This window comes from Neovison vison, chromosome 3 (assembly GCF_020171115.1).
Source record: "Neovison vison isolate M4711 chromosome 3, ASM_NN_V1, whole genome shotgun sequence".
NCBI lineage: Eukaryota > Metazoa > Chordata > Mammalia > Carnivora > Mustelidae > Neogale > Neogale vison.
This window is the reverse complement of record NC_058093.1, coordinates 54,373,282-54,401,071: the sequence shown is the minus strand read 5'-3', so window position 1 is coordinate 54,401,071 and position 27,790 is coordinate 54,373,282. Positions and strand designations below refer to the sequence as shown.

General features: G+C 39.9%; 1 protein-coding gene across 3 annotated transcripts in view; it reads right to left on the bottom strand.

Annotated features, from left to right (window-relative positions):
• Positions 1 to 27,790, bottom strand: part of GPD2 (glycerol-3-phosphate dehydrogenase 2) — a 215,185-nt gene that overhangs the window by 20,984 nt on the left and 166,411 nt on the right. For all 3 annotated transcript variants that reach the window (XM_044242094.1, XM_044242093.1, XM_044242092.1), the window contains exons 7-9: positions 14,523 to 14,687; positions 13,552 to 13,696; positions 5,818 to 6,011 (exon numbers count right to left, since the gene is read on the bottom strand). In XM_044242094.1, the coding sequence (XP_044098029.1) occupies positions 5,818 to 6,011; positions 13,552 to 13,696; positions 14,523 to 14,687 (504 nt within the window). The remainder of the gene's footprint in view (positions 1 to 5,817; positions 6,012 to 13,551; positions 13,697 to 14,522; positions 14,688 to 27,790) is intronic.

Here is a 27,790-nt window from a genome sequence, read left to right as displayed (position 1 = left end):
GTACTAAAAGTTACTAAATTAAGTACGAACTTTTACTAAATTAAATACTGAAGTATTTACTAAACTAAGTACTACCCTCAAGTTCTTACCCAGAAATCATTTCTATCGGTCAGCTTGTAGCCAAGAGTAGGTAGCAGACATCACCTACTTTAAATTCTCCAAGGTATAACACGTGAAGGAAAATCACTCAAGTCAAGGCTTTATGGTTCAGAGCTCAAAAGTTCATCTTGGTTTTTCTTGTTCTCATACTGCCGGGATAGCTAAACCAGGTTTCATTGCTGGTTCATTTTTCTCACCATGTTCAAAGTGTTTAGCAATGTCAATTCTAAGATTTCCCAATACCCCAAATCCTCCATCAAGTAGGGGTCATGTAGAGTGGTCAATAAATATGAAGCAGCCTATTAAAACATTCTCTAAACTTTATTGTATCAAACAAGAACAGCTCACATTACAAAATCAAAAGCAATAATATTTGGGCCTCCGAGCCAATATCCCAAGCTTTGTATGTAATAATTATATATTTAAACGACTGAATGTTCTCTTTTAACGTAAATAAATGCTTTAATAAAACAAGATGACAGAAAATGAGACTACTATGGGAACTGAGGAAAGTCCTCATTAAACACCACTTATTAGAACAGCTCACCCAAGGGGCACCCCGTGGGCACCCAGTCAACTGTTTTAAGTGCCAAATGCCTAGATATTTAAAAGTCCACATGAGCCCCTCCACAGCGTGTAAAAGTACTTGGTGATATTTTCAAAAAGAGAGTCCCCCTACCATCACATTTAAGGATTATTTTTGTTGCAATCCCAATAAATAACTCCTTCAGGTTTTGGTGTATATAATATATAAAGAGTAAAATGTAAATAATAAAGTTCAATAGGCATTTTTCACAGCTGGTTGACAAGACTAAGTACTGTGTAATTGTTTCAAATTATAATGAATACTTCTACTCTTAACACCTTGGCAAGACAAGTGTTTGTTTTAAAAATTAATAGAAAATGAAGCCCACAGGAAGTGACAATTAAGAGCCAAATGCGCGGCTTTGCCTCACGTGGGTTATTTAGCCATACGTTTTGGGGTGTTCTTTCTCATGTTTGCCGCTTGCAGAAAATCAATAAAAAGCATGTGAAAATATCTTAACGAACACAGGGGAAATAGTGTCAGAAATCAATACTTCTCTACCAGCATGTTTAACCTGCTGAAATGAAGTGTTAATCACAGAAATAAGATACCATATTACATTTATAAACTAATGAAACTAGGAAAAGCAGAGCGTGTGACACTATCATTAAACAGCTGGAAGACATCCAAGCCTGTGTAAGTTGATAACCCTGGTACACTCTCTGGCAGGGAAAAGGCAGGTCTGCAGCGAGTCGATATGGCCAGCTCGGTTGTTAATTGAATAACAGGCAATCTATAAACAGTACTAATTGCATATGTGAAAACCTGTGTACGACTCAAGACGCTGCCTGCAGAAACACTCCAGAAAAACTACACGGATAAAGCACTCGGCAAATCTCCTGTCTCTCTCAATCCCTTCAAGTCATAGCTTCGTTTCACCACTGCCTCCTTCTGATTAACCTCTCCCCGGCCGACTTAATGATACATTTTTCAAAAGATCATTTTTCTTCCTCACCCGATACACACCACACAACTATCAATTACCCATTTCAGAAAAGAACAAACAAGTAATCTAGAAAATTCAGCCTGTGAATGGAAAGCTTTCTAAATCGTAAAAGAAGACATGGTCTTATTCCCAACAGGCAAAATGCTTTTCAGAATTGTTCCGACGCGTTCTGCAGAAGTGTGGCAGCTGCTGAGAACAGCATGGAGTGTTAAGATTTGACACTTTTTTTTTTTTTTCCTTCTTCCTTAAGGATATAGCCATTTGGGGAGGCTCAGAAACTGTTGTCAGAATTTTACTTATTCATCCATTTAATAAATCCTTTTAAAATGATTATGTCAACCCTGGTGAATGCAAAACATTTCAAAACTACTGCTCTAGGACCTAAACAAACTTGATTTTTTCCAATCTGCAGAGAAGACTGCTTGGCCCGAGGGATTAGTTATGAGATAGGAAATCTCCTCTACTTTAACATTCAAATCCAAATAAAGCCAGTCCAGAGCAAAGGTTATTAACATTCTGCAAGTGTCTAGCAGCTTCCAGGAAATGAAATGAGAGACGTTCCACTCCCTGGTGGATATAACATCACATCATAAAACCTGGAACGACCAGTCAGAGAACCCTGCAGTACTCTGAGGCTAGATGGACTTGTCGTCATCCTGGCTCCAACACGAACAAACTGTGAGCCAGAGGCTCCCAGTCATGGGGCCTCAGTCTCCATGTCTATAAAGTGGGGACAGCAAAATATACCGGGAAAGGATGTCATGAGGAACCAGATGGTACGGGCAGTATGTTTCGTAGAGTGCCTAGCCTGAAACGTGTTCGGCAATGGTCGACTTTTAAAAAATAAAGCATGTATTAGCCATTACTGACAAATGGGACGGCTCAAAGATGGGCGGCACCAGCCTACCGTCAAGGAACTGGTAGCACCTGAAGCGGACTTCCTCTCTACCCTTCATCATAATGGAAGAGAAATCGAGTTACTGCAGAATTCCTTGAAAAAATACATATTTATACATCTCCACTTAAGATAAAAGCACACAGTAGCAAACTGCATTCTTCCAAGACTGAGGGAACCTCCTCAAATATGAGGCCTTTGATCAACTAGAAATACAAACGGAAAAAAAAAAAAAAAAACTCACCAAACTATAAGGGATTATTAATTAATTACTAGTTTTTAAAAAGAACAAGTTGATAAGTGGCACAGGTGTGACAGACAGTGGGCACAGGGAAATAAGTGAAGTATATGGAAGATGGAAGATATACTTTTACCCCAGATATTTACCTCTGCTTTTACCCCAGATATTTACTCCCCAGGGAATTCTTTTTTTTTTTTTTAAGATTTTATTAATTTATTTGACAGAGAGAGAGAGATCACAAGTAGGCAGAGAGGCAGGCAAGAGAGAGGGGGAAGCAGGCTCCCTGCTGAGCAGAGAACCCGATACAGGGCTCGATCCCAGGAGCCTGAGATCATGACCCGGACCCTGAGATCATGACCCAAGCCTAAGGCAGAGGCTTTAACCCACTGAGCCTACCCAGGCGCCCCATTCCTCAGGGAATTCTTAAGCCCAAGAGTCCCCGGACTGTTAGGAGACAGGCCTGATTTATAGTGTTTAGATATGAATTTTGGCCACTTTTACCAAAAATCAAAATTGGCAAAAACAAAAACAAAAACAAACTTAAAACAAAACAAAACACCTTTTTGTCAGTTTTACCAATTCACCTGACTACCAAAAGGCATATGAATTGACAAGACTTTCCCAGACCACCCCAGTCCCAGCAGGCATTGCTCAGAGCCCTCTGCATTCACAGACAGGAAAAAAGTGAAGAAGGGGCGCAAGCTTCTGTCTCTGCTACAGCCCAAGGCTCATTTCACTGGTGGAAGTCCCCACGTACGACATGGGCACAGCGGCTCTTGGAACCTACACCTGCTTCCAGCACATGCAGCCTCTCAGCACATATAAGCAGTTAGATTTCTCATCTTACTGCATTTGAACTTTAAGAATTTGGAAACTGTCAACATAGAGCTCTCTGCTCTTGAATTAATTTTACTTCTTGCTCCAACAATCTAAACTTCCTGCTTGCTCTTAGGGCCCAATATAAACGCCCTTTTAACAAATATCATCCTCAGGCAAATGTGAAATGAAGCAGGGTTCGTTAATAATAGTCAATCCATTAAAATACAATCATATCCAGATGAAACTCCTCTTAGATTTCAAAAGGGGGGGGAAAAAGTATCCAGCTAAAATTGCATTGCACTTTGAGTACCGAAATTTCAACAGACATTAAACAAGGCATGACCAGTTCCCAAATAACTCTCTCTGAGGGTGTGTGCGTGTGAGCGTATAAACGTTAGCCCCGTAGTCCTCAGTTACGTTTGATTCATATATTTGTGCCATGAATGCAGGTACCCAAAAAGACTTTGCTCAAAATGAAATGACATCTATTACTTGAAATCAGAAGAAACTAAAATTATACAATATGGATCGTTCAATTAAACTAGGAGAGTCCCCGGGACCATTTTTTTAAAGCAGTTTGTTTTGTTTGTTTGCAAATGTGTGATCACAAGATGACAAAAAAATCCTTTAGGGAAAAAGGATTCATAGATTTTAGTGAGTCACATCAAGAAGAAAATTGTGTCTCTGCATGTCCTCCACTGAAGCCAACATTACAGAAGATTCCTGATATAAATAGATGAAAACTATTTTTCTAAAATCTTAAAATTTCTATCTTAATATAGAAAGATTTTCACTACCCGCATCAAAAACCCTGAAAGCTCCAATTACTAATTCATTTTCCCTCAAAATAATGATGAGTAGCATCCCAGACAGACAACAAGCTTGGAAGCTGAATAAAGAACCCTTACCGTCCAGGAGCTCTGAGTAAGAGTGTATCTTAGACTCTTCCCTATAATACAATGTTGTGATACACTTGACCAATGTTCTATGGAAGTACAAAGGATAAGAACAGACGGTTTCTGAAGTAGAAACAGTACTTTGGCAAGATGAGAAGTTGGGAGAACGGGCATCCCAGAGCAAAGCTTGCTCCTAAGCAAAGCGTGAGGTTTAAAACACATGAACTGATGTGGAAAGAACAAGACTATAAAATGCATAAAGGTGGGTTGGCGGAGTATGAAGCTGCAAAGACCAGTCGTGACGGGCCTTAGGGCGCATGCGAGATAGTTTAGAATTTCTCCCAAAGTCAAAGAGGAGACATCCCAGGGATATTCTTGAGCAAGGAGGTGATGATGAGAATTTTAGGAGTATCCCGGTGGAAGGGTCAGCCTGCAGGGGCACTGGGGCCTGACCTCTGGAAGCCAGTTAGAGGTCCCGTGTAACTGCTTGAGTGAGAAGTTGACACTGGTGTGACCAGGACAATGAAACGAGAGGGGATTTCTGTGATACCTCAGAAGGAGCATGGGTAGGAACCCGACCGGATGGGGAGGGAGAAGGATCACCAAAGACGGGCATGCCTTTTGTAGCTTGAGTGACTAGGTGGTGAGGCTATGAACCAAGGAAGGAAATACAGGATAATGTTGGAAAACTTCTGGAACCAGTCAGGTAAAAACTATTCGTTATATATGCACAGTGGAGAAAATACTATAACATCCAAACTAAAAGTACAGTACGCCCAGGTGAGCAGGGAAAAAGACATCAACTTTGGCTTTTTCCATTTAAAAAAAGCGTATTTATCCTACTTAGCTAAATAGACTGCCAACACTCCACTTTTCATATGGTAAAGCTCATTAAACTTCTTCGGTTAGAGATGTCCATCCTCTCATTTCTTTGGTTAATTATTTCCTATGGATATCCTGTATCTGTGAATCAGATCTCCCTAAACTCTAGAAATTAAATCGTGATGCAAACATTTCATTCTCTCCTCAGAGAGCACGAGTGTTAGAGTTCACGTTGGTTCATGTACAGCCCTTAGAAACTATCAGGAAGGGATGGGACGATTCTCTTCATGTGAAGGCAGAGAGTACAGAGGATCAAAGGCAACTTCTTCCCATTGTGCTATAATTCGGGCCCCCTAAATCTTCCAGAAGAAGTGGTCAGTACAGAAGAGCTAGAGCCGGCCTGGTGTAAAGAGGAGTCAGACGGCAGATGCAGCAGTTACCAGTGAGAGCTAGTTGGGCAGGGCTGGGAGGTATAAAAGAAGGAAAACAAACTCAGAGGAATGCATCAGTTACCTTCGACGTCACAACTCAGGTAGTTCCGCACTTCATTCAAAATGAAGTTGATATCTTCTTCCGAAGGAATGGGATGGTGTGTGACATCAGTTGGCGTGTCAGTAGTGCCAGCTATAGTCATCTTTTGCCAGGGTAAGAAGAAGATAACTCGCCCATCACTGGTTGCTGGGTCAAGAAGTCCCATGCTCTCGGGGCTGATATAAAAAGAAGGGTTATACATTTCTGAAATTAGTAGAAGTTTAGTCCTAGATCTGCATTGTAAAAACTACTTTATTCACTAATTGTCATATAAGCAAACAAGAAACACGTGAACTATTACTTTTACTGCCAATGCTGTACTGTAGAAATTCACAAAGGAAAAAAATAATTTTGGTAACAAAAAAGAATGGAGCAAGTGTGATAATAAAATTCACAGCAGAACCAGCCCTCCCCATTTCAACAATGCAAGGTTAATTAAGAAAGTGGACTTCACCTTCCAATTGTTTGGTTTTTTTATATTCCTTGGACCATTCACATCAGATAATGTCAGTGGGATAAATGTCTCTAATTCCTTTTATGATGGTCAATTAAGGAGAGCTCTTCAACCTTTTTTCAAGTCTAAGAAAAGTATTTTCCTGGGACATTTGACATTTGGCACATCTTTCAGCATAAGGTCTCAGAAGTACATGAGAAAAGCCAGGGGTCTAAGTTTCTAGAAACTAAAATGTAATCAAAAAGTTCTTTACTCTTTTGTAACCTGGATGGACTTATACCACTTCACCAAATATAAGATTTCTCACTTTATTTCAATTCTACAGAAACCTCAAGAAGTACATCAATGAGAAAAGGGCTCATTTTATCCTACTACCTAAATAAGAATGTATCAGGACAAGGTCAAAAAGGAAAGGGATATCTTAGCAATGACAGTCTTTAAAAAGAAGTAAGAGCCTATGATATTACGCTATTAAATCAAGGTTCAAGGATGCCTCTTCGGACAGATTACATAAAATCTTCCAAAATATTAGTAATTTTCACTAAATATATACGTAATATTCTCAAACCAAAGCATAAAACATACTTGAAACAACAGGCAACTATAAATACATATTAACAAACCCTGTTCAATTGTGTCAGTAGATCAGTAGAAACTATTATTTTAATGTATTCATTAACCATTCAAAGAAATTTGGAGAAGTTGATAAAGGGTGGGAGGAATCTTGACATCTCATGCGTATAGAGTCCCTGCAAAGCCTTAGTTACTGAATTCTCATAGCAAGCCGATGTTAACAGTATCTTCAGCTTCCATTAATGAAATTTCTTAAATAAAAAACGTAATTCCATTTGGTTTAAGTAAGTTTCAACAAGCCCCTCCCATACCCACAAATTTTAAAGGGCAAACAGTCAACTTTTTATGTTTATTATTCCCTTGAAAAAAATGTGTGTTTTTTTTTAAACTCCTATTGATTCATTTGTGTAAGGATGAGAGGCTAACAACTGTTTAAAAACAAACCAAAATAGTTATTTCATGAAAAAGAAGTCTAGGAGCCCCAGCCAGCCCAGTTGGTAGAACACACGATTCTTGATGTTAGAGTCATGACTTAAACTTCACGTTGGGCATATAGCTTACTTTAAAAAAATATAAAAAATTAAAAAATAAAGATCTACAAAATAACTTGTTTTTAAAAAAAAAGAAATGTATAATCAGCTTAGCTAACACACCTTCTTTATGTAAACCACAAGGAGTAGGAGTCTTTCTTTGCAAAGACCCATCAGTTCCATGAAATGCTGCCATTTCCACACATTCCTTGTATAAAGAAACACTGTCTACAGCACACATGAGAGACACCAAGAGAGTGGGCCACAGTTCTATTTAGCATATACAGAAAGCACCACAGAAAAGTGTCAATCATTTAAGCTTTCAGCTAAGATCTCATCTTCACTCAGTCTTACTTAAAGAAAATAATTTACTTTCATTTTTGTATGTTGAAAACTACAAGTAGAGAATATTTTATATGTTTTTTTTGCTTTGTGTTTGTCCTAAGTCTCCCTTAAAAATTGTAAAAGAAACTAGCTAATTATGTATTTTGTAAGCAACTGATTTGATCCTGGGTTAATATACCCTTACATTAAATCAGTCACTTTGGGACTGGTAATTAACTCATTCAGAGTTCAAGTTTTCAATGTGATCAACAGTACCACGTTGAAAAAAAAGGAGAATTCCATATCCTAATTTAAGGAGCCCACTATATGTTGGTGTATATATATACATATGTATACATGTATATATATACATATATATATATTTTTTTAATTTATTTACTTGACAGACAGAGATCATGAGTAGGCAGAGAGGCAGGCAGAGAGAGAGGAGGAAGCAGGCTCCCCGAGGAGCAGAGAGCCTGATGCGGGGCTTGATCCCAAGACTCTGGGATCATGACCTGAGCCAAAGGCAGAGACTTTAACCCACTGAGCCACCCAGGCGCCCCTATGTTGGTATATTTTATGTATGATCATTTTATGGACCAGATATCATACAATGTGCTTAAATAACCAATAAACCTGATAAACTAACATAAAATTGTAATAGTCATCCACCTAGACATGAAATGCTATTAGAAAAGCACAACTACTGAATCCTCGAAAACCTTTCAGTGCAGTAAAAGCGGTTTAAAGGGTGAAGGTGATGGTTACCAACACACACATAACTGGAACCTGTAGAGAATCAACTGCTTAAGCAAAGACATATGTGTCAAACATAAAATTAACAGGCACAGAGGGAAGACAAAGCGCCTAATGAATGGTATAAAATTTTAAGAATCCACTTGGAAATACCTTTCATCAGTTCTAAATTACCTAATTCATACTCTCCCTTTGGGAAAAAGTTTGTTTTCTTATGAAGGATTAATTCTGCAAGGTCACGCTGAAGTTGGAAAGCGGCTATCAACGACAGTGAAAGTATGTACAGCCCAGGGAGACAGGTCTTTTTTCAATATGTATGATTCACTTGACATCAGGAGGAAAAGCTTGCTGCTAATTTATGTGTGTGTCTAGGATTAGACATAATGAACATTTTTCTCATGCAGACCACTGCCTTCCTGAAGTACCCTTATTTAAACTGAAATCAATTTATTGTTAACTACTTAGCAATCAGTGTTAGAGCTATCAGTATGCACACAGCAATATAAAAAAAAAAAATTGGCCTCTTGTTAGAGGTAAAAGGCATCCACAGGTAGAAGGAGGAGATTATTCTTTTCATGTATGTTAGTCACTTGTTGCATTGTTGCATCTAGCCACAACTCTGATGAAAATTAAAGATTTGTTCTTAGTGTCAGCTAAAGAGTACCTTTAAAATTAAATAATTTCTGTTGGCTAGGTTTCCTGAAATTAAAATAATCCAAACAAGAAAGTTGCTGCTGTGCACGTGTACGTTAGGGTCATCACAAGCTTAATAAATGACACGATGATACTCCCAAAACAGCCCAACAGAGCATACACATGGTCCTTGCTCTGTATTTTACCAGCCTACCCCCAACAAATCAGTGGCTACTGAACTCACTGCATTTCTAAACTGATCAGGTGCTAGTGGAAATGTTAGGCCTTGAGTCCCACCAGTCAGTTTATAGGGCTGCCCCAGGAGGCCTGACTCGCCCCCTCCCCACCCTGAAGACCTAGTCAAACCCTTGAGCTCTAATGGAGTGTGACTAATGGATGAGCCCAGAGAGGCATTTCAGTCTGACCCCACCCAAGAGAATGAGTTAATATGGAAAGCAAAACCATCCCTCTGGGATGCCTTAAGGTCAGTGCTAAAGAGGGAATAAACCCTTAATCCAGGCCATAATCCCAAGTGGAGGGGCAACAGACCTCAAATGGGAGGTAGGCTGCAAACCACTCCTCTAAGGTTTCCGCCAGGATGTACAGTGGTTAGAGTTCAAAGTGCTAAAAGTGGGGACATTCATTTCTCTCAAAGTAGCATGAGATCCCTTACTGCATCTGAAGCAGGCCCAACTGTCACCAACACTTTCATGATTCATGGAGAGGGGCCCTGAAGCTAATGACAAATCTGGGGGGGATTATGAAAGGCATTCCAGTTTGAAAATACTACATCCAGGTGATACATATTTATATTTCTTTGAAAACACCGACCTCCTCTGTTATTAGCATGTTATGAAGTAAAGTGCAGAACTATACGTGTAGTATGACCTCTTTCACATAAAATATTTAAAAGGACACAGTTGTGCAAGTATAAACAGACAATTTTACAGAAGGAATCATCAGGAAATGTTATGGATTACCAGAGAAGAACTGAAGTGAGGGAAAAGGTAGGGAACATGAGGAAGAAGAGAGACTCTCACTCTCCATTTTGTATCTTTCTATTTTTCCACAGTGATTACTTTTACTTATTCCCTTTTGTACACATGGGCTATCTGAGCACTAAAACGAAGAATCATATTTTGTTTTCATATTTTAAATTCTCTATATTAAAAATATCCCTTTGGGGTGCCTGGGTGGCTCAGTGGGTTAAAGCCTCTGCCTTCGGCTCAGGTCATGATTCCTGGGATCGAGTCCCACAAGGGGCTCTCTGCTCGGCAGGGAGCCTGCTTCCTCCTCTCTCTGACTGCCTCTCTGCCAACTTGTAATCTCTGTCTGTCAAATAAATAAGTAAAATCTTTAAAAAAAAAAAATCCCTTAGATGTGTTACACTAAACTTTGACTTTAAAAAAAGCAACAATCTCAATTTGGGCAAGTTAACACATTCAAAAATACTTACTGGTCACTATACGTGCCAGACATGTCATGAAGAGTAGTCAATAAAATGGATACAAAATAATCAATCAGAGAAAGACAATTATCATATGATCTCTCTGATATGAGGAGTTAGAGAAACAAGACAGGGGACCATAGGGGAAGGAACTGAAAATGAAACAAGATGAAACCAGAGAGGGAAACAAACCATAAGAGACTCTTAATCTCAGGAAACAAACTGAGGGTTGCTGGAACTGGGGGCGGGGGGCGGGGAGGCTGGGTGATGGACCCTGGGGAGGGTATGTGCTATGGTGAGCACTGTGAACTGTGTAAGACTGATGATTCACAGACCTGTACCCCTGAAACAAATAATACATTATATGTTAATTAAAAAAATAATTGAAGGATCGCTGTCAAAATATATACAAATTAGGTACTATCATGAGATAAATAGCCAGAAGCTGAAAGAAGTAACTTGCCAAGGTCACGCAGTCAGCAAGAGGTAAAGTGATGAACAGCAAGTTCTATACTTCTGTACCAAGGTATCACCTTAATTTACCCCTGTCTCCCCATTTTAATGATGAGTAAGGTTTACAAAATAAATTGGCCCGTTCCAACTGATGTCATTATTAAGTGGCAGAATTAACATAGGGGATAATAAGTCCTCTGATATCATGGGGCAATAGTGAAGAAAACATGAAACGTAATACCCAAGAGATTATATTGAATCGACTAAGATCCAAACAAATATGATAATGTGTGTGTCCATAGTTCAGGTATTATATCTATAGTCTAAAAGATATTTTAAAGAAACAAACCCCTCCAAAAAAACTTACAAACGAGCTGTCCTTGCATATTTTAATCCAATAGAAAATAAATGCATATAATTATGAATGGAACTATAGTTGAAGATTTTCTATATACAAGAAACTTTTGCATATTTCCACATATTTACTTCTCTCCTCATTTAATTAAACTCTGGCTAGCAGTTTTTAAAACTCTATTTAAAGTACTGCAGCACACATTTTTAGTATTGAGCCGGAAAACACCTTGCTTTCTTCAGTCCTAAGTGAAAATATATTAATGGTCTACTTATTACACATAGATATTTAGAAAATAAGAAAGAAATCTTGGAAGTTGGTGAATAAGAAATAGAGTTCCATATTTTCTTGGATAGAAGTATAATATTTTTCTAGGTAGAAGTGTACAAATTAGGTGTATCTCTCCTCAGGAAAATTTAGTTACTGAAAAACTGGTAATAAAGCAGCAGTATCACAGAACATAGCAGGATGACATTCCAGGAGAACAAGGATGTTAAACAAAATATAGATTCTGGGGGCGCCTGGGTGGCTCAGTGGGTTAAGCCGCTGCCTTCGGCTCAGGTCATGATCTCAGGGTCCTGGGATCGAGTCCCACATCGGGCTCTCTGCTCGACAGGGAGCCTGCTTCCTCCTCTCTCTCTCTCTGCCTGCCTCTCTGCCTACTTGTGATCTCTCTCTGTCAAATAAATAAATAAAATCTTTAAAATATATATATATATATATAGATTCTGTACATCCAGTTTATCAAATATTTTTTAAAGATTTATTTATTTATTTGACAGACAGAGATCACAAGTAGGCAGAGAAGCAGGCAGAGAGAGAGAGAGAGAGAGAGGAGGAAACATGCTCCCTGCTAAGCAAAGAGCCCGATGCGAGGCTCAATCCCAGGACCCTGGCATCATGACCTGAGCCAAAAGCAGAGGCTTTCACCCACTGAGCCACCGAGGCACCCCCAGTTTATCAAATATTAAAGGATTTATATAACCTTTATGGAAAGCTACAAAAATACGGAAGAGATAATTCTCATCCTAACCACATTACCTAGAAATCAGCACCTTTAACTGTTACCCATAACCACATCACCTAAAGAGAATACCCTTTAGTATTTCTATCTACCAAGACAGTTTAGATCGTACTACACATACAACCTTGTATCCTTCACTTTAACATTGTTAGTGTTTTCTAACATCATTAGTGTTTTCCTGAAACATTAAAGTTACTTATCATTTTAATAGCTGCATAGTATTCCTTTGTGCAGCCATAACCTAATTTACTTATCCATTCTATTAAGGTTAGGAATGGAAGCAGTTTCTAACATTTCCCAACAGCAAAGAGTATCATAATGGATAGCTGGAGCATAGATTATTACTCCATACAAAATTGCTAGTTTGCCTACGAGACTGGCTGCATACGGAGATAAAAGTAGCACACATGTTCCAGACTCTTGGCATGGTCACATGAATTTTTTTCCACAGAAGTCTTGACAGGTACATTAGATCTAATCATTATTAATTTCTTAACTAAAATCACCTAAATGTTTCTTTTTTAATTTGTTAAATTTTTCCAAAATATGTAAACACAGAACAGTTTAATGTGCCCATCACTCAACTTAAGTGATTTTCAATTAATAGCTATTTTTGTCCCATCTCTATCCTTACCCATGTCTCCTCTGGCAATTATCTCTCTTAATATGCAGATTAGGAATTATATCCAATTTTTACTTGCTGTAATATTTTTCAAAATATACATTATAAAAGCAATAAACATACCCGTATCTGTGCGGTCCTCATTTTCAGATTCTTCATAAGCAAATCTGAGCATTTTCCAAAACTAATTTGTTGATATTTTAATTAAAATATGCCCTTCGTGGAAATTTTTTACCAAAGTCACCTTTAATACTTTAAAATTCAAAAATACTAACTCTCGATCTCCAAAGTGTGAGTACAGCGAAGGAAGCACAAAAACAGGTCCCAAATCATTAACCCCAAGAAATGGGCCTTAGTGCAAGAGCTAAGAAATTCCCGTGTCTGGATTGTATTTTGTGTTTTGGGAGAGTTCTTTCACTTATTTCTCCTCATTTTGAACAGCAAGCTAGAGCATCTCTTATTAAGAGAAGTGTGCTGGGAGACTAAATGCAGACGATTTCCCGCAGCCCGCACTCTGGCCACAGGCGCCCAGGGCATCCAGCTACCTGTAATAACCAGGCATCACGATGTGGACACCTGCGCTCGGCTGGCAGATCGCCGTGGCGTTCTTATCATCCATTTTGCGCACGGTGTCTGTGAAAGGTCCCGTAGCATTGATAACACATTTGGCTCTCACATCAAATTCCTGCCCTGTGAAAGAAAGCAGCATCGATCACATGCCCCATTTGTTTCTCTGCTCACTGATGCTTCGGGTTATTAATTCACCTATAAACTTGACCTATGGCGAAGTATATTGTATACCACACTAAGTGACACGAGCAGAGGAGTTACGGAAAAGCCGCACAAAGCCTTGCATCCGAGGAAATTTACCCAAACAAGACCAAGCTGAAGAAAGAGCACGCCACCTCTTTACCTCAGTCCTGTCTAGTTTGCCAAGTGCCCAGCATCTGTGGGCCAAACATGAAGAAAGTGGGATAAGTGATTAAGCGGGCTTTCTCCTTAAAACTCAAATGTGGAAACAGCGTTAACGTAAGCTGACATATACCTCGGTGCTGGTTCTTCTGTTCAAGGGTACGAGGTAATTTTGAAACCCTGACTCTGTGGCCCTAGAATCAGGACAAGGATGAAAATCTAACCAAAGTGAAAGTGATTGACTCTAACGATGGAGAAATGCACCTCCTGTGTCACTTACTTTGAAACTTGGCACATTTATTTAATGTTATTAATAACATGTTTTTGTAAAGCAAAGGGAATGCATTCATCGCTGTGGGAATTTTGTGGGCCTTATTATTATCATTATCATTATTATTATTTAACACAAAGGGGAAAAATTGCCAAGTACCACAAGGGAAAATTTGCACGTTAAACCAGTCATTGTTGACAATAAGGAATATAATGAATAGGACTCTGAAATGTGGCTTAAATAAAAGAGAAGTGACAGAAAAATTATAATTCAATCCTTACACTGGCAAGGCAAGACGCTCAGAAATCCCACCCTGCTCCAGCCTCAGCATACCTGTGAGCACGTCCTTGCACCGCGCACCGCTCACTCTCTCCTTCCCCGTGTGGGGGTCTGTCTTCTTGAGCAAGCTCACTACCTCCATGTAATTGGCTGTGGCAGCCCCATACCTGGCAGCAGTGAGGGCAATGGCAAGGTTCATCCGAGCGTCGTTGTGTTGTCCTGCAGCAGGGGAAAGCATCAGAGGAGGGACAGGAGTCACCTCGAGCCACAGACTGGTGGTACAGAAGTGTGTCACAACAGATATGTCACGTCGGTCCCTGTCACCCAGAATATATGTGATGGCTGGTCGGCTCTGTGGGGCATGGTTTCAAACTAGTGGCCATTCTCGGTCCGGCATTTACCCGCCCCGTCACCAAGTGCACTTTGTGTCCCGCAAAAAGGGCAAAAAATATATAGATATATTGACAGAGATATATCCCTTTCCTCCAAGAGCTCACATCAGTTATCTGAAAATGAAGAAATAAGTAATTATTCTCACAGTTTGGGAACATATGTGTATGTCAGACTTATCCCAATACAGACAACCGTATGCATGCAAGTGAAGCAATTCAAACCCTCAGAATATCTGACACCCCAACTGGTGTTGATTAACAATCTCTAGGAGTATGTGCTCTATCTAATATTCAAAATCAAGAGCTTAATCTTCCATAGACAGTCTCTCAGTATTCTACAAAAGGATTTTTCTTGGTTTGACTTTGATCAGAGCTCCTGAAAATGTAACATTTTTTTTTTAATCACACATAAAAGGTAAGAAATTAAGCAGGGCAAAAATTTAATTACAGAACAATTCCTACCTGTATTGTTAAAGATTTATTGCTGAAAAATCCCAGTTAAAGAAAACTAAGGGGGAGGGGAGGGGGGGAAGATGATTAATCACTTTAAAATACTGGCATCACGAGAGACGTTTTCTATTTATTATTGCCAGTGGAGTTCACGCTGACCAGGAAGAATTACTCTACATTGCAGGGGCCAGGTTCTCTGTGCCCTGAATAATTAATTACCCAGGGCTAGATGTATTGAATCAGGGTTCAAATTCCCACACACTGGGATCAGTTCTATCAAGATAATACTGATAAAGGGATGAATTTGTAATGGATATTGTTGTTGATTTATGTTGCCAGCATACCAAACATTTAGTATAAATGGTTTATGTAAAGTTTCTTCCTTGTGATTCAGTCTGTGCAGGGCCAGAAGCCCTACATAGGTAATCTGCTCTAGCTAAAAGGGCAAAGTTATAAAGAGAGAATCAATGACCAAAGATTCTGCCACCCCTCCCCACAAACGTCTTATTCCCAAACTGCTGAACTAATACGATCAGCCAAGAATCTTTCCCTCTACTTTAAATCCTCTAGCAGTGGAGAACTTCGAATGCAGAATAAGGGGTTATTTTATCCAGAAATTAATAGGATGGAAGTAGGGGGAGAAAGGAACAAGAGCAGGCGTAGCTGAAGGGTAAGCAGGAAGAAAAGTTGCCATTAAAATAGTCAGCAGATATAATTAAAGTTAAGTCTAAGAAACCAAATTCTGTTAATGGAGGGCTCATTTAAAATTGGAAGATGTCCTATCAAGTTAGAGGCATGCAAACAAACCAAAGAAACTAAATAAGAATTCCATTATAGATCTCCTCTCTAAACTACGGAGATTACGCATCTAAACCAAAGAGAGTAGCCATCCTGTCCAATCCTTCTCCTAGATTTATGTATATAACCAGGAAATGCCCTGTGGTGGCACAAGAAATCCAAGTCACGTTGTTATGGTAGGAAAACTCACACTCCACCAGGTGGCCTTGATTTATACACAGGACAAGTCTCCACGCATAAGTTAACTATTTTAAATCCTGTATGAAGTCACTGTTCAGAGGAACCAGGCAGAAATCCCATTTGTTGATTTTTTTCTTTTTTAAAGATTTTATTTATTTATTTGACAGACAGAGAACACAAGTGGGCAGAGAGGCAGGCAGAGAGAGAGAGGGGGAAGCAGGCTCCCAGCTGAGCAGAGAGCCCGATGCGGGGATCGGTCCCAGGACCCTAAGATCATGACCTGGGCCGAAGGCAGAGGCTTAACCCACTGAGCCTCCAAGCGCCCCAGAAATCCCATTTGTTAACTGAAAGATTATTTTGTAAAGTAATATATCTAGTACACAGTTACTAGTAATAAAACTCGAATCTTTGAAAATCCAAAATCTCTCTTTTATAACCTTTTCAAAATATAAAATCTCAATGGAACAGCACTGCTACACTGTATCAAGCCCTGTTGCTTCTATACTAAGAAATACCCCCCTCCATTAGCTCCAAATCCCGATACTTTTTAAGGTAAACAAAAGCGACCTCAGTTAACAGTGTGAGAAGGAAAGAAGTTTCTTTGGTCCTTATTTTCCATTCATTTTCCATGCCCACCCTGCTTCCCTGCAGCCCTGGCGTGTCACTTACTTAACAAACAAAGGTCTTCACACTGCGATCCTCACCTGTCCCAATTCTCCCACTGCCATAACTCTCACTATCTAGGCTTGTCGAATTTTTGCAACTCCCTCAACATTCCTGCCATTTCACACCTTCTTGCCTTTGTCCCCACTAATACTTCTCTGGCTGCAATACTATTCTGGAAGCTGAGACAACTCCTATTCATCCCTCAAGATCTGGTTCAAATAACTCCCCTCGAACTCCTGCCTTCCCTGAGTCCCTCTGAGGCAAAGTTTTCTTCCCTTCTTCAGAGCCAGTATTATATCTTGTATCTACCTTTTTTTTTTTTTTAACAGGCTTTATGATATTATATTTACCCACGTATCTATCAACTAGAAAAAATAAGAAGTCTTGATAATGACTAAAGCACTGAGACAAATACAGGGAACACATCGGTCTCTGAACTCACCTGCCCAGTACCATCGCCTTATGATTTCCCACCTCCTCATTCCAATCATGAAGAGGCAGGAAGCCTTTCTTGCTCAGCTTTTGTTTGGGTTTTTCCTTGCTAATACCAGGCACAGGCAGGTATCGAGTACGTGTTAAGTTTAGCCGAATTCCATTCAGTGAATTAAATAAACAGGGGTACTTGTAGTCGCAGATTTACAGACTTGGAGATTTATATCAATTTTATATAAATTCATAAATTTTTACAGTCTTACCTCTAACTAAGAAACGTTTTGTCTCATGTTTAAAACATTCCTGTAAGTTGGTGGCAAGAAATTTGAGGGAAGCAGGAAACCTCAGAAAGGTGGAAAACCTGAACGTAAACCCAAATTAACCCTCATATTTAAGCTAAATCAAGTGGGACAGGGGGAGAAATGGTTATGAATGATTCCCTCAAGACTCATCCTATTTCCCCTTTCTCTGCAGGGGCGGTGCAGACACAGCTAGGGTAAGTTCTTAAAAATTGAGGAGTAAGCATTCTGACTTTCCTCTGGGCCCAGGAGCTCACACCTCCACCCCAAAAGTCGCCTTCCTTGCAGACATTCAGCTTAATTCATTTACCTCTTCGGATTCATGATAGACATCCTCCCGTATCCAATTTAAATTCACCCTTTACCCTGAGACACCCAGATGCTCTCAGTGTATGCTTCCCAGGAGAAATGGTAAATTTTCACTATTCTTAACTAAATTCCCCTCCAACCCCCTTTACTGACATTTTGAAAGGTATCTATGTGCCTCCTGTAATTTTACGTCTGGAGAAAAGAAGTTTTTGACAACACTGCATGTCATTGGAATGTGATACAATAATTTCAACTCACCACCCCCCACCCGCCCAATTGATCTGCTTATTAAGTTTGGATTTTCCAATCCGTTTCCCGAGAGCCAGGCAACATGATCTAGTCACTGATCAGTGAATAGCATAGCTTTACATTGGCACTTACACAAGGACCCAGACGGGGACTGTGAAAATCTGTTTCCTACTCTATTCTCCTTTTGCACTTGAAATCTCACATATGTGCACATATTGAACTTACAACTCGTACGAGAGGAAGCACATGAGAGGTGGAACTATAACTGTTTTCCCTTGTTTAGAAAAGCACAATATTAAGTCAACCTACCCAATAGAATGAAGGTCAGTGCTGGCAGAGAAGGATTTCGTCTTAATTCTCAATGGGCCCTTCGTATAGGATAGTGAGAGATACTTGCTACGTAAAAAAATATTTCAGAATGTCACCATTTAAAAGATCGGCCTCAAATGTAAATATTTTGGAGACATAGCAGTATTGCTCTCCTCAGAGGGTTTCAAAGTTTGGCAAACTAAGTTAACAGGCAAAACCGCTGAAAAAAGAAGAGAGAATCCCTGAATGTGGAAAGGATGGGAAGAATGAGTAAATATGAAAAAACCCTCAATAACATATTCCCTGGCATTTTCTTGGTCCTTCAGAGCTAAAATCGTACAACGGTTTTAAATTCTACCTACAGTCTTCTTTTCATACGGGGTACTTTTAAATGGCCATTTACAGGGCACAGACGTAAGTATGGACCCAGGAGTCTGTATAGAAAGACCACAGATTTAAAAATAATAATAATAATAATTCTTAATTAAAATAACACTTGCCCATAACTTCAGCATCAATAAAAACTGCCTGGCCTGGGTCTCTTGGAATCACAGGACTCCTGCTGAGGTAGGGTGAGGTGGCGTGGGGGGAAGGATGCTTCAAAGAAAGAACACTTCCCTAAAGCTCTAATCCCATTCCAGCAAAATCCACAGGGCAGGCTTCATTGTCTCAGACTGACAGTGTCACAGTGACCTCTTGGGCAGCTTCTCTTAGCAGTCTGGCAAAGATAATTCAAAGGCTAACCTACTAAACTCGAGCTGATTTAATATAATCATTATACTTAAAATTTCCCTTTCTGATGGCAAGAGTGCAAGTAGAAGCAGAGTACAAAAGTGTGTGTGTGTGTGTGTGTGTGTAAGGGTTTTACAATACCTGTTTTAAGTTCATATGATGAATAAAGTTGAAAAGGAAGACTCAAAATGAAAATATACTCTTCATAGTAAATTGTGACAGTAGTGCAATTTCCAAAAGTAAATTATTTAGAAAAGTGATGATTTGTGCAGGGGAGTGGCAGGGATCAGGGAGACTCAGGGAACAGTTTAGGGAAGATGTACCTTACCAGACACTGTGGAGAATGGCTCTGGTCTTGGCAGGCCTGGGTCACACGGGTTGGGGGTATGCCCCTGGGCTTCAGTGTCCTGTGCAAGGAGAGGAGCTAGGTGGCATCTCTGAAATCCTACAATGCATGTGATGGCTACTCCTCAATAGCTATCTATCCCTTTCAAGATCTCATTTCAACATATATCCTCATTTCTGGCTTCCCTCCCTTTGGCCAAGCATATCTGAAAAGAAAATGGGCATTAACAAAAACCAAAAGACAGATGCTTTATAAAGTAAATCATAAAAACAAAATCGGAAATCATAGTCTTCCATTAGCTCTAGAATTATAGCGAAATCTTGATGTGATTGGCTTTTGTGGTTATATCCAGGAGACAGTCAAAAGTGTCCCAGTGCTTCCCACCTCCCTGTTACCAGGCTGTTTGCCATCAATCTTGAGTGTCCTCTCCCACTCTGACTCTGGACTCAGCCACGTGAAAGTGTTTTGGCCAATGGAGTATCAGTCGTGTGATTTTAAAAAGGATGCTCTGCCAAGGCCATCAAAAGGACATACCCAGGTTAGCCTGCTGGTTCCAAGAAGCCGATGAGAGGCGTGTGGCAAATTGCCCTACTCATCCCAGCCACGGCCATTCTGCATCAGCTGACCGTCAACACCTCCAAACATGACTGCAAGCTCAGGGGAAACCAGAAGAATCCCAGCGTTAACCCCAAGATATCAAGAACCACCTAGATGACCACTCCAATGCATGAGCAATGAAGCCCAATTATTTTTATGTTCCTTGGGTTTTATGGTTGGTTGTTAGGTGGAATTTTGGCAATAGATAACTTACACAGGCAGTGTTCCCAACTTTCTAATAAAGTTAGTCCTTACTTAAAAATAGGTTCTGTCTTCAAGACTGCCTTCTAAGATGATGATTTAGAACACAGTTCAATTTCCTAGAGAAATGGTATAAAATAAATAATGGTGAGATGATTAGTCTGTGCCACAGAGCTATTTAGAGCACAGAAGACCTGAATAAGGACGTTGGTGATTCTGACAGTCTGGATGCCCATAACCTCCTCACACTGACCCTTAATCTCCAGGCTGACCATAGTGTCATCTTCAAATAAAATTCTGTTCTTCATACCTCTGACTTTTGCCTCATGGTGTCTCTACTCCATGAGACATCCTATCCTGTCTGGTAGGCGACTCAACTTTTCATCTTTCCTTCATGAAACCTTCCCTGATGCCTCTCAGACACTATAGCCTTCCCCACCACACTCTGTGTGTCCGTGACACTGCAAACATTACACCACAAACTATTTTCTGAATACCTGCATTCAATACTAATGCATTTATCAAGCGAATATGTACTAAATGCTTTTAACGTGTCAGAAATTATGCTAGAAACTAGGTTTACAGCAGATGCCTAAATAGACGTCATTCCGGGTCTCGGAAACCTTGATTCTAATAATATGTTCCTAAAAGAACAGAGTACATCTTACTCAATTTCACTTTCCCAGTACCTACCCATAGCACCTGCTACCTGGCAGATATTCAAAAATTTGTTGAGTGAATAAATGAGTATGTGTGCATGATTATAGAACATAATTTCAGGTTAGAGACTGCTCAAATGAGGGAAATGGGCTCAAGGCTAAGAGAGTCGAGGACCAGATGCCAACCACTCAACTCTACTCTCCCTGTAGCTGCAGTCTCCACTGAACCAAGGAACTTTGACTCTCTACCTAGCTACCCAGCACACACTGGAAACGGGGTGTCTCCTATCACACAATCTTTGGTGAAAAACCAAGGAAAAGGAGAAGGCCAGTGATTATGTTAAAGCAAGCGAGAGTCTGACGTATGATTAAGACAGCAGGTGGCAGATCCTTTTAACAAATTCTGAGTACAGATTGGGAACCAGGCATGATGGTAGGCCTAGGGCTCCACTGAATAGGAAGAACAGGATTACCCTAGTCTTTGCTCCATGGAGCCACTCTCTAATGGGAAGACAGATAAAAAACAACTAAAATCAACTAATAAGACAATTAGAAATTGCAATGATGGCAATTGAGGGAAAAATCGGGGCCAGGGAGAGCAAATCCCTGGGGCAGTGGTTATATTGTAGACAGGGCAGTTAGGAAAGGCAGCCCAGATTAGCAAGAAGTAGAGAAAACGCAGAGAAGGCAATTAGCCCTAACAGCAAGACCACCAACTATAAAGTTTAATCACTGCTAATTTGCAATTATATCCAAAGCTTATATGAAGCATAAACTACCAGAAATGTGACATGGCATTAGCACAGCCCCATTTCATTAAATAGGACCTGTAAAGTAACTTTGTTTCATTTGTACTTTATCCACCTGTGTTTTATACATACTTACCAGGAATTAAGTTTAAAACTCTTCCTGGTTTGATGCATATTTTTGCAGAAAATGTCTTCTAGTATAGACTAGAGAAACTCAAAAGAAAAGCATCATATTCGAAGTTTATGAATTGGAATAATTTGCTGTCACTTATCCATACTACCGTTCTTCAGGAAGGGACACCTGTTAGCACAGAGCATGTAATCATTTTTATTATTAAATACAAAGGTACAATTAAATACAGGCACAGGATGTGACCTGCATCATAATTCTACCCAGCCTTTCTCTTCACAATATCCTTTTCATTATCGTGGGCCTTTTGTTCCTTCCTGTTTCTTTTGTCTCACCCTAAGTTCTTGAACGAGCTATTTACAATCTGAATAATTAGCAATCAGTGTGGATCTGTGGTCTTTGGCCCCCTGTAAACGGAACATTGTGAGGCACCTTAACATGACATATTTAAGTACGGGAAGTTTCTATACCCTCAGGACTTTCCTTTCTTGAAAAAACTTTTAAATGAATCTGATGAAGAGTAAGTTTTCTGCTTTTCAGATACTTAGGAATTTAGCTCGAGCTGAACAAAAATAAAGCCCTATTTCAACCATAAACAGGAGGCTCTGGGTATTCATCAGTTACACCTGTGCAAAAATGCTCTCTCCAACACTGCACGGTGAAAACCCCTCCCCAGGGCAATTCATTCTTCCACTAGCACAGGCCCCAAATATGTCTTTGTATTTTGAAGGGAGAAAAAGAGAACAGAAGTAATAAGACAAAAATTAGTTGAAATGAAGCTGTAAAGTCAGTCAACAAGACACACTAGAGAGAGTCCTTTGTGGACCATACAGTATGTGGCCTAAAGCCATAGATAACCGTCTCTGTTTCTGAAATGCACTGAAGTCATGGTCATCAATCATTGATTGATGATAGACAATCAATTCCCAATGAGGGTGGGGCCTTCATTTACTAGTCTGCGATGGTGAACCAAGTCTTAAGCCAAGACTAGTCTTAAACCAAGACAACCGTCCTGTGGGACTTGAGATCTACTTCTTTTATCAATATTTTTAAACACCTACTACATGCCAGGCCATGAGCTCCGTATCACTATGGGGAACAGAAATGGAAATGCATTGGTCCAGCTGCCCCAGAATTCTGAGTTATAAGAGCAGATCTACCGTCTAACTTGGAAAAGTCACCAAGTTTCCAAAAGTCTCCAGCTCTTACCACATTGCCTCTCTTCTTTCCTCTGCAGTTTTCCTATGATATCACCAAGCATAGCCCTCCAGACACATCATTTTTCCCCTAGGTTATAGGAAGATTTGCAAGGCTTCTCTCACAGAAATGTGGACTTGACTTCTAGGTCATTCCCGACCAATGGGGAAACCTTATGCTAGTCACTTCAGCTAAGGTTCTTTTCATTCCTCTATACAAGGGAATGATATTGGGGTAGACAAGTGGTTAGCGTGAGCAATAAGCAAGAGAACTAGCATATGTTACAACATAAGAGTTCTCAATTAATATCAATTGTTATTATTTTTTTTTAAGATTTTATTTATTTATTTGACAGACAGAGATCACAAGTAGGCAGAGAGGCAGGCGGGGGCGGGGGTGGGAGGAGCAGGCCCCCTGCCAAGCAGAGAGCCCGATGCGGGGCTTGATTCCAGGACCCTGAGACCATGACCTGAGCAGAAGGCAGAGGCTTAACCCACTGAGCCACCCAGGTGCCCCTCAACTGTTATTATTAAAAGATTAAAAAAAAAATTACTGGAAAGTCAAGACTGCTTTACACCTTAACTGAAAGATATGGTTACTGCCTTAAATACTTAAACAAATAAAAACAAAGAAGCTCTGTTTATTTTTGAGTTTTAAATGGTTTACTGCTCATCCGTGTGGCAAACTTTTCCTGAAATTATGTGACCGCTGATCTCTAATCTTTGCACTTTGTAAATACTGTTGGGCTCTTTTCTCATTTTCTCTCTCCACTTTTCACCGCGGATGAACAAGTATTCTCTTCCCGATGTCACAAAGGATAGAAAGACAGGAAAACGGTTTCCAGTTTAGAGGAAAATGGCATGAACAGAATAAAAAACCACTTCAAAACAGCAGAATCATCAAATCTTAATCCAGACAACTTCATTTTCTCTTAAAATAGGGACTTTCTGCCAGTTTTTAAGAAGGAGATCAATGCTTGCTATAAAACTGGGAAATGTCAAAAGAACCAAGTTCTAATTCCTCAAATAGCCACTAACTGGGTGTGTTTCTATAATAGATAATCGTCTGGGTATTGTTTGGTTTTACTTCCCAGCATCTAAGCTCCCTTCTCCCCCCACCCCTGCCCCTTATAAGTCTCTCAGAGGGGCTAAGGCTACGTCTCCCACAGGTGAGAAAGGAGGTGGGACACAAGCTTCGGACCTGGCTCTATAATCGGAGACTCTCCACAACAGACTCGAACCTAGAGCTAGTGACCCTGAGAACGGGACGTGGGGAATCCAGTCTGAAGGTGGAGGCAAACAGCAGCAGCAGCAGCACCTCGTTCTAGGGCCAGTAGAGCAAGAGGTGACAGGCAGTAATCAGCATTAAAGTTGTCAAAAACCTGAGCAGGCACAGATGTCAGTCACATCCCCTGTGGCTTTGGTTGCCGCAAATCATTTTGGGTCCTTTATTTTCCAAGCTATGTCTTCAGCTTCCCAGTATTTCTGCCTGTTGCTCCGTGCCCTCTCAAAAAGTTCTTTTCAACTTAACTCAGCCAGATTTATTTATCTGTCGCCTGCACCTAAAAATTCTGGGCCAGTCCTGACTCCTGCCTCAGTTTCCTCATCGCTGGAACCACAGAGTGGAGCTTTGTGCTCTCTCAAGTTCCTGCCAGTGCTACCAATTTTATACACAGCGATCATAAAATTTCAAGGAGACCAACCGAAAACTTGAGAATCAAATGCTGAAACAAAGGCACAGAAGCCCTTCAGTGGGAAAGGGAACCACCTCTCATAAAAGGACTGGAAAAGAGAATCCTTTCCCTCACATGGAACCCCCTTTCTATGGCCCTCTCCTCATTTGTGTGTGAGTTCATGCACACAACTTTTTACAAACCCGCTGGAATGGCTCAACCTGCCCCAGGGGCAATTCCGAGTGTGAGCTACATAATAAATACAGGGAACGGTGTGCTAAAGACCAGCGGGGGATTCTAACTGGAAGCAGCCTTTTGAGAACCTTTATCAGTTGCATGGTTGAGTCTTGTATCTTATCAGATTTCTCTCTCTAATCACAGGAAGATTCCACACCTTATCAAATTGTTATCAAATCACTCTGACCAGAGCCGGATGTCCTGATTGTCTGAAAAGAATGAGGACTATCACATTCACTTGAAAAGCAGGCTAATTCTAGGCGCCCAGAGATAGCGGTGGGAGACTCAGGACACCTGAGTTCGGGACCTACGTGCTCAGAACTGATTTGATTCTGGGCATGTCCCTTTGCCCACCAGAGTCTGTTTCTTCATCTACAAAAAGAGTTAACACCAGCTTCTGTGCAGATCATCTAGAGCAATTGCAATGTTCCGATTAACCCCAAGTGGAAGCATGTGCGAACTGGGAAGCCTTTTAAGAATGAAGCTAGTACTGTCAATGAACATTTCTTTCTACTAAATTTACCTTCCCTTTCCTTTTGTTTCAGATAGATAATCTTTTATTTGTTATCCAAATTATGAACTTTGCTCAGTTATCAGAATATCTCTCAGCGACTCAGATTCAATGTTTATTGAGAAACTTTATTAGGAGCTTGACACTTTAAAAAGGAAAACAAGCAAGAATTTAACTCTTTTTACCTATACAGACAAAACTTTCAGACTCATTTGAAAAATATATCTTTAACAGATATTATTTCAAAAGACAGTAAGAATATCCAATCCTTTTTACTTAAATTCTATATTTACTAAGCAAATTTCCTATCTTAGTTTGGATATTCAAATAAGTTTGCCCTACTGGGTTTTTTTGTTTTTTGTTTTTTTGTTTTTTGTTTTTCTCTTCAACAGCAATCATGACTCATCTGATCTACGGGGATCTTTGGTTTCTCATCAGAATCAGTGAATGAAGGGCAGGGACTTAGTTCTTCCATCCCAAATTTCACCACCACCGATTTATCTCCAGCAAGCACAATGGTACGTGGCATGGAGGAAGCTGCTAAACTCTTTGTTGTCTAAAATGATCAACTTAGGGGCAACTAGGTGGCTTGGTCAGTTGGGCGACTGGCTCTTGGTTTTAGCTCAGGTCATGATCTCCTGGGTCCTGTCAAGCCCCACATCCAGCTCTGTGCTCAGTGGGGAGCCTGCTTGAGATTCTCTTCCTCTGTCGCTCCCTCTGTCTCTCTTTCTCTTTCTCTCTCTCTACAGTAAATAAATAAATCATTAAAAATAAACTAAAATAATTCGTTTCTAATTTGAGAGTCTGTGCGTTTGGCTAGTGACCACCAATTTAACAGAGGCTGACCACCCTCAGAGAAATGATAAAAATAGATACTCTGAACCATATTTACAGCCACAATCACATGCTGAGACAGAAGACTGTAAAGGCTGTGAGAACCAGTTGAGAGGGCCCTTCCTTTAATGCCACATAACTACCTCCTAACAGCTACTAGAATACTTGGTAGATCCCAGAAAAAAAGACCAAGTTTATGCACAATGCAGTTATCAATGAAATTACATCAATACCGCATACACAAACATCAAGTGCTATGCCAGATGCTCTAGCCATATTTTAAAAGCCAACAGATTTGTTCTTCTGGAAGGTTAAACACAAAGGAGGGAAAACAAACTAGCCACAGTCAGAAAAAAGATATTCTACTTCAAGGAAGTAGGTTGAGTTGTAAGTTGTCAATGACCCAGTATGATTACCCACACTTTTCAAAAGGCTAGAAAAATAACTTAGATAACTGCATTCCATTATCTCATTTGAAAACACACATTTCTAGGTTTTAAAAAAAAATCCATTTCCTGACACCCACATACCAAAGCTTTTTTTCATGACTCTATCCTTCAGTGATACTTCCATTTCTAGCAGGCTGAATTACATTGCATATGAAATTTGAACATGGATATCCGGGATGATATTGAAATTATCTTGAGTTAGGTTGGCTATAAGAATGGCTATATATTGTCAAAAAAGAAAGAAAGAAAGAAAGAAAGAAAGAAAGAAAGAAAGAAAGAAAGCCCATGCCCTTACCAGTTAAATATCCATTAAAATGTTCTAGGTGTGGGGATAGTACACTCTTTCTGTAAAGGCCGTATGATCCCTATCGATGCGCGCACTCTGCTATTGACAATACCTAAGAAAATGAGCATGGATACTGAAATTTAAATTTTATATAATTTTATGCCACAAAATCTAACCATTGAAAAATGCAAAAATCATTCTCACTCTATAAAATAAGAGGCAGGTAGGGATTTGACTTCTGCTCGGGGGGTGGGGGGTGGGGGGGTGATGAGAGAGAAGGGAAAAGGAAAGAACTAGATAAGTAAGATTACCCATGAGTTGCCAGTTGTTCTAGCTGGAGAGAGTATATACAGGTTCAAAATCCTATTCTGCTTTTGTATATCTTTGCACATTTTGATAATAAATAGTTAAAAGTTTGTAACTCAATGAGAATCCTTTCAGAATGTATACATATATCAAATCATCACATTGTATGCTTTAAGTATCTTACAACTTTGTTATTTAGACCTCAATAAAGCTGGGAAGTTGTTTTGATTTTTGTTTTTGTTTTTGTTTTTTAACATTTTTAAAATAGAAAGAGGAAGAAAGGAGAGAAGGAAGGGAGGGAGGGAAATTGGTTTAATTTTGCTGCCATCACC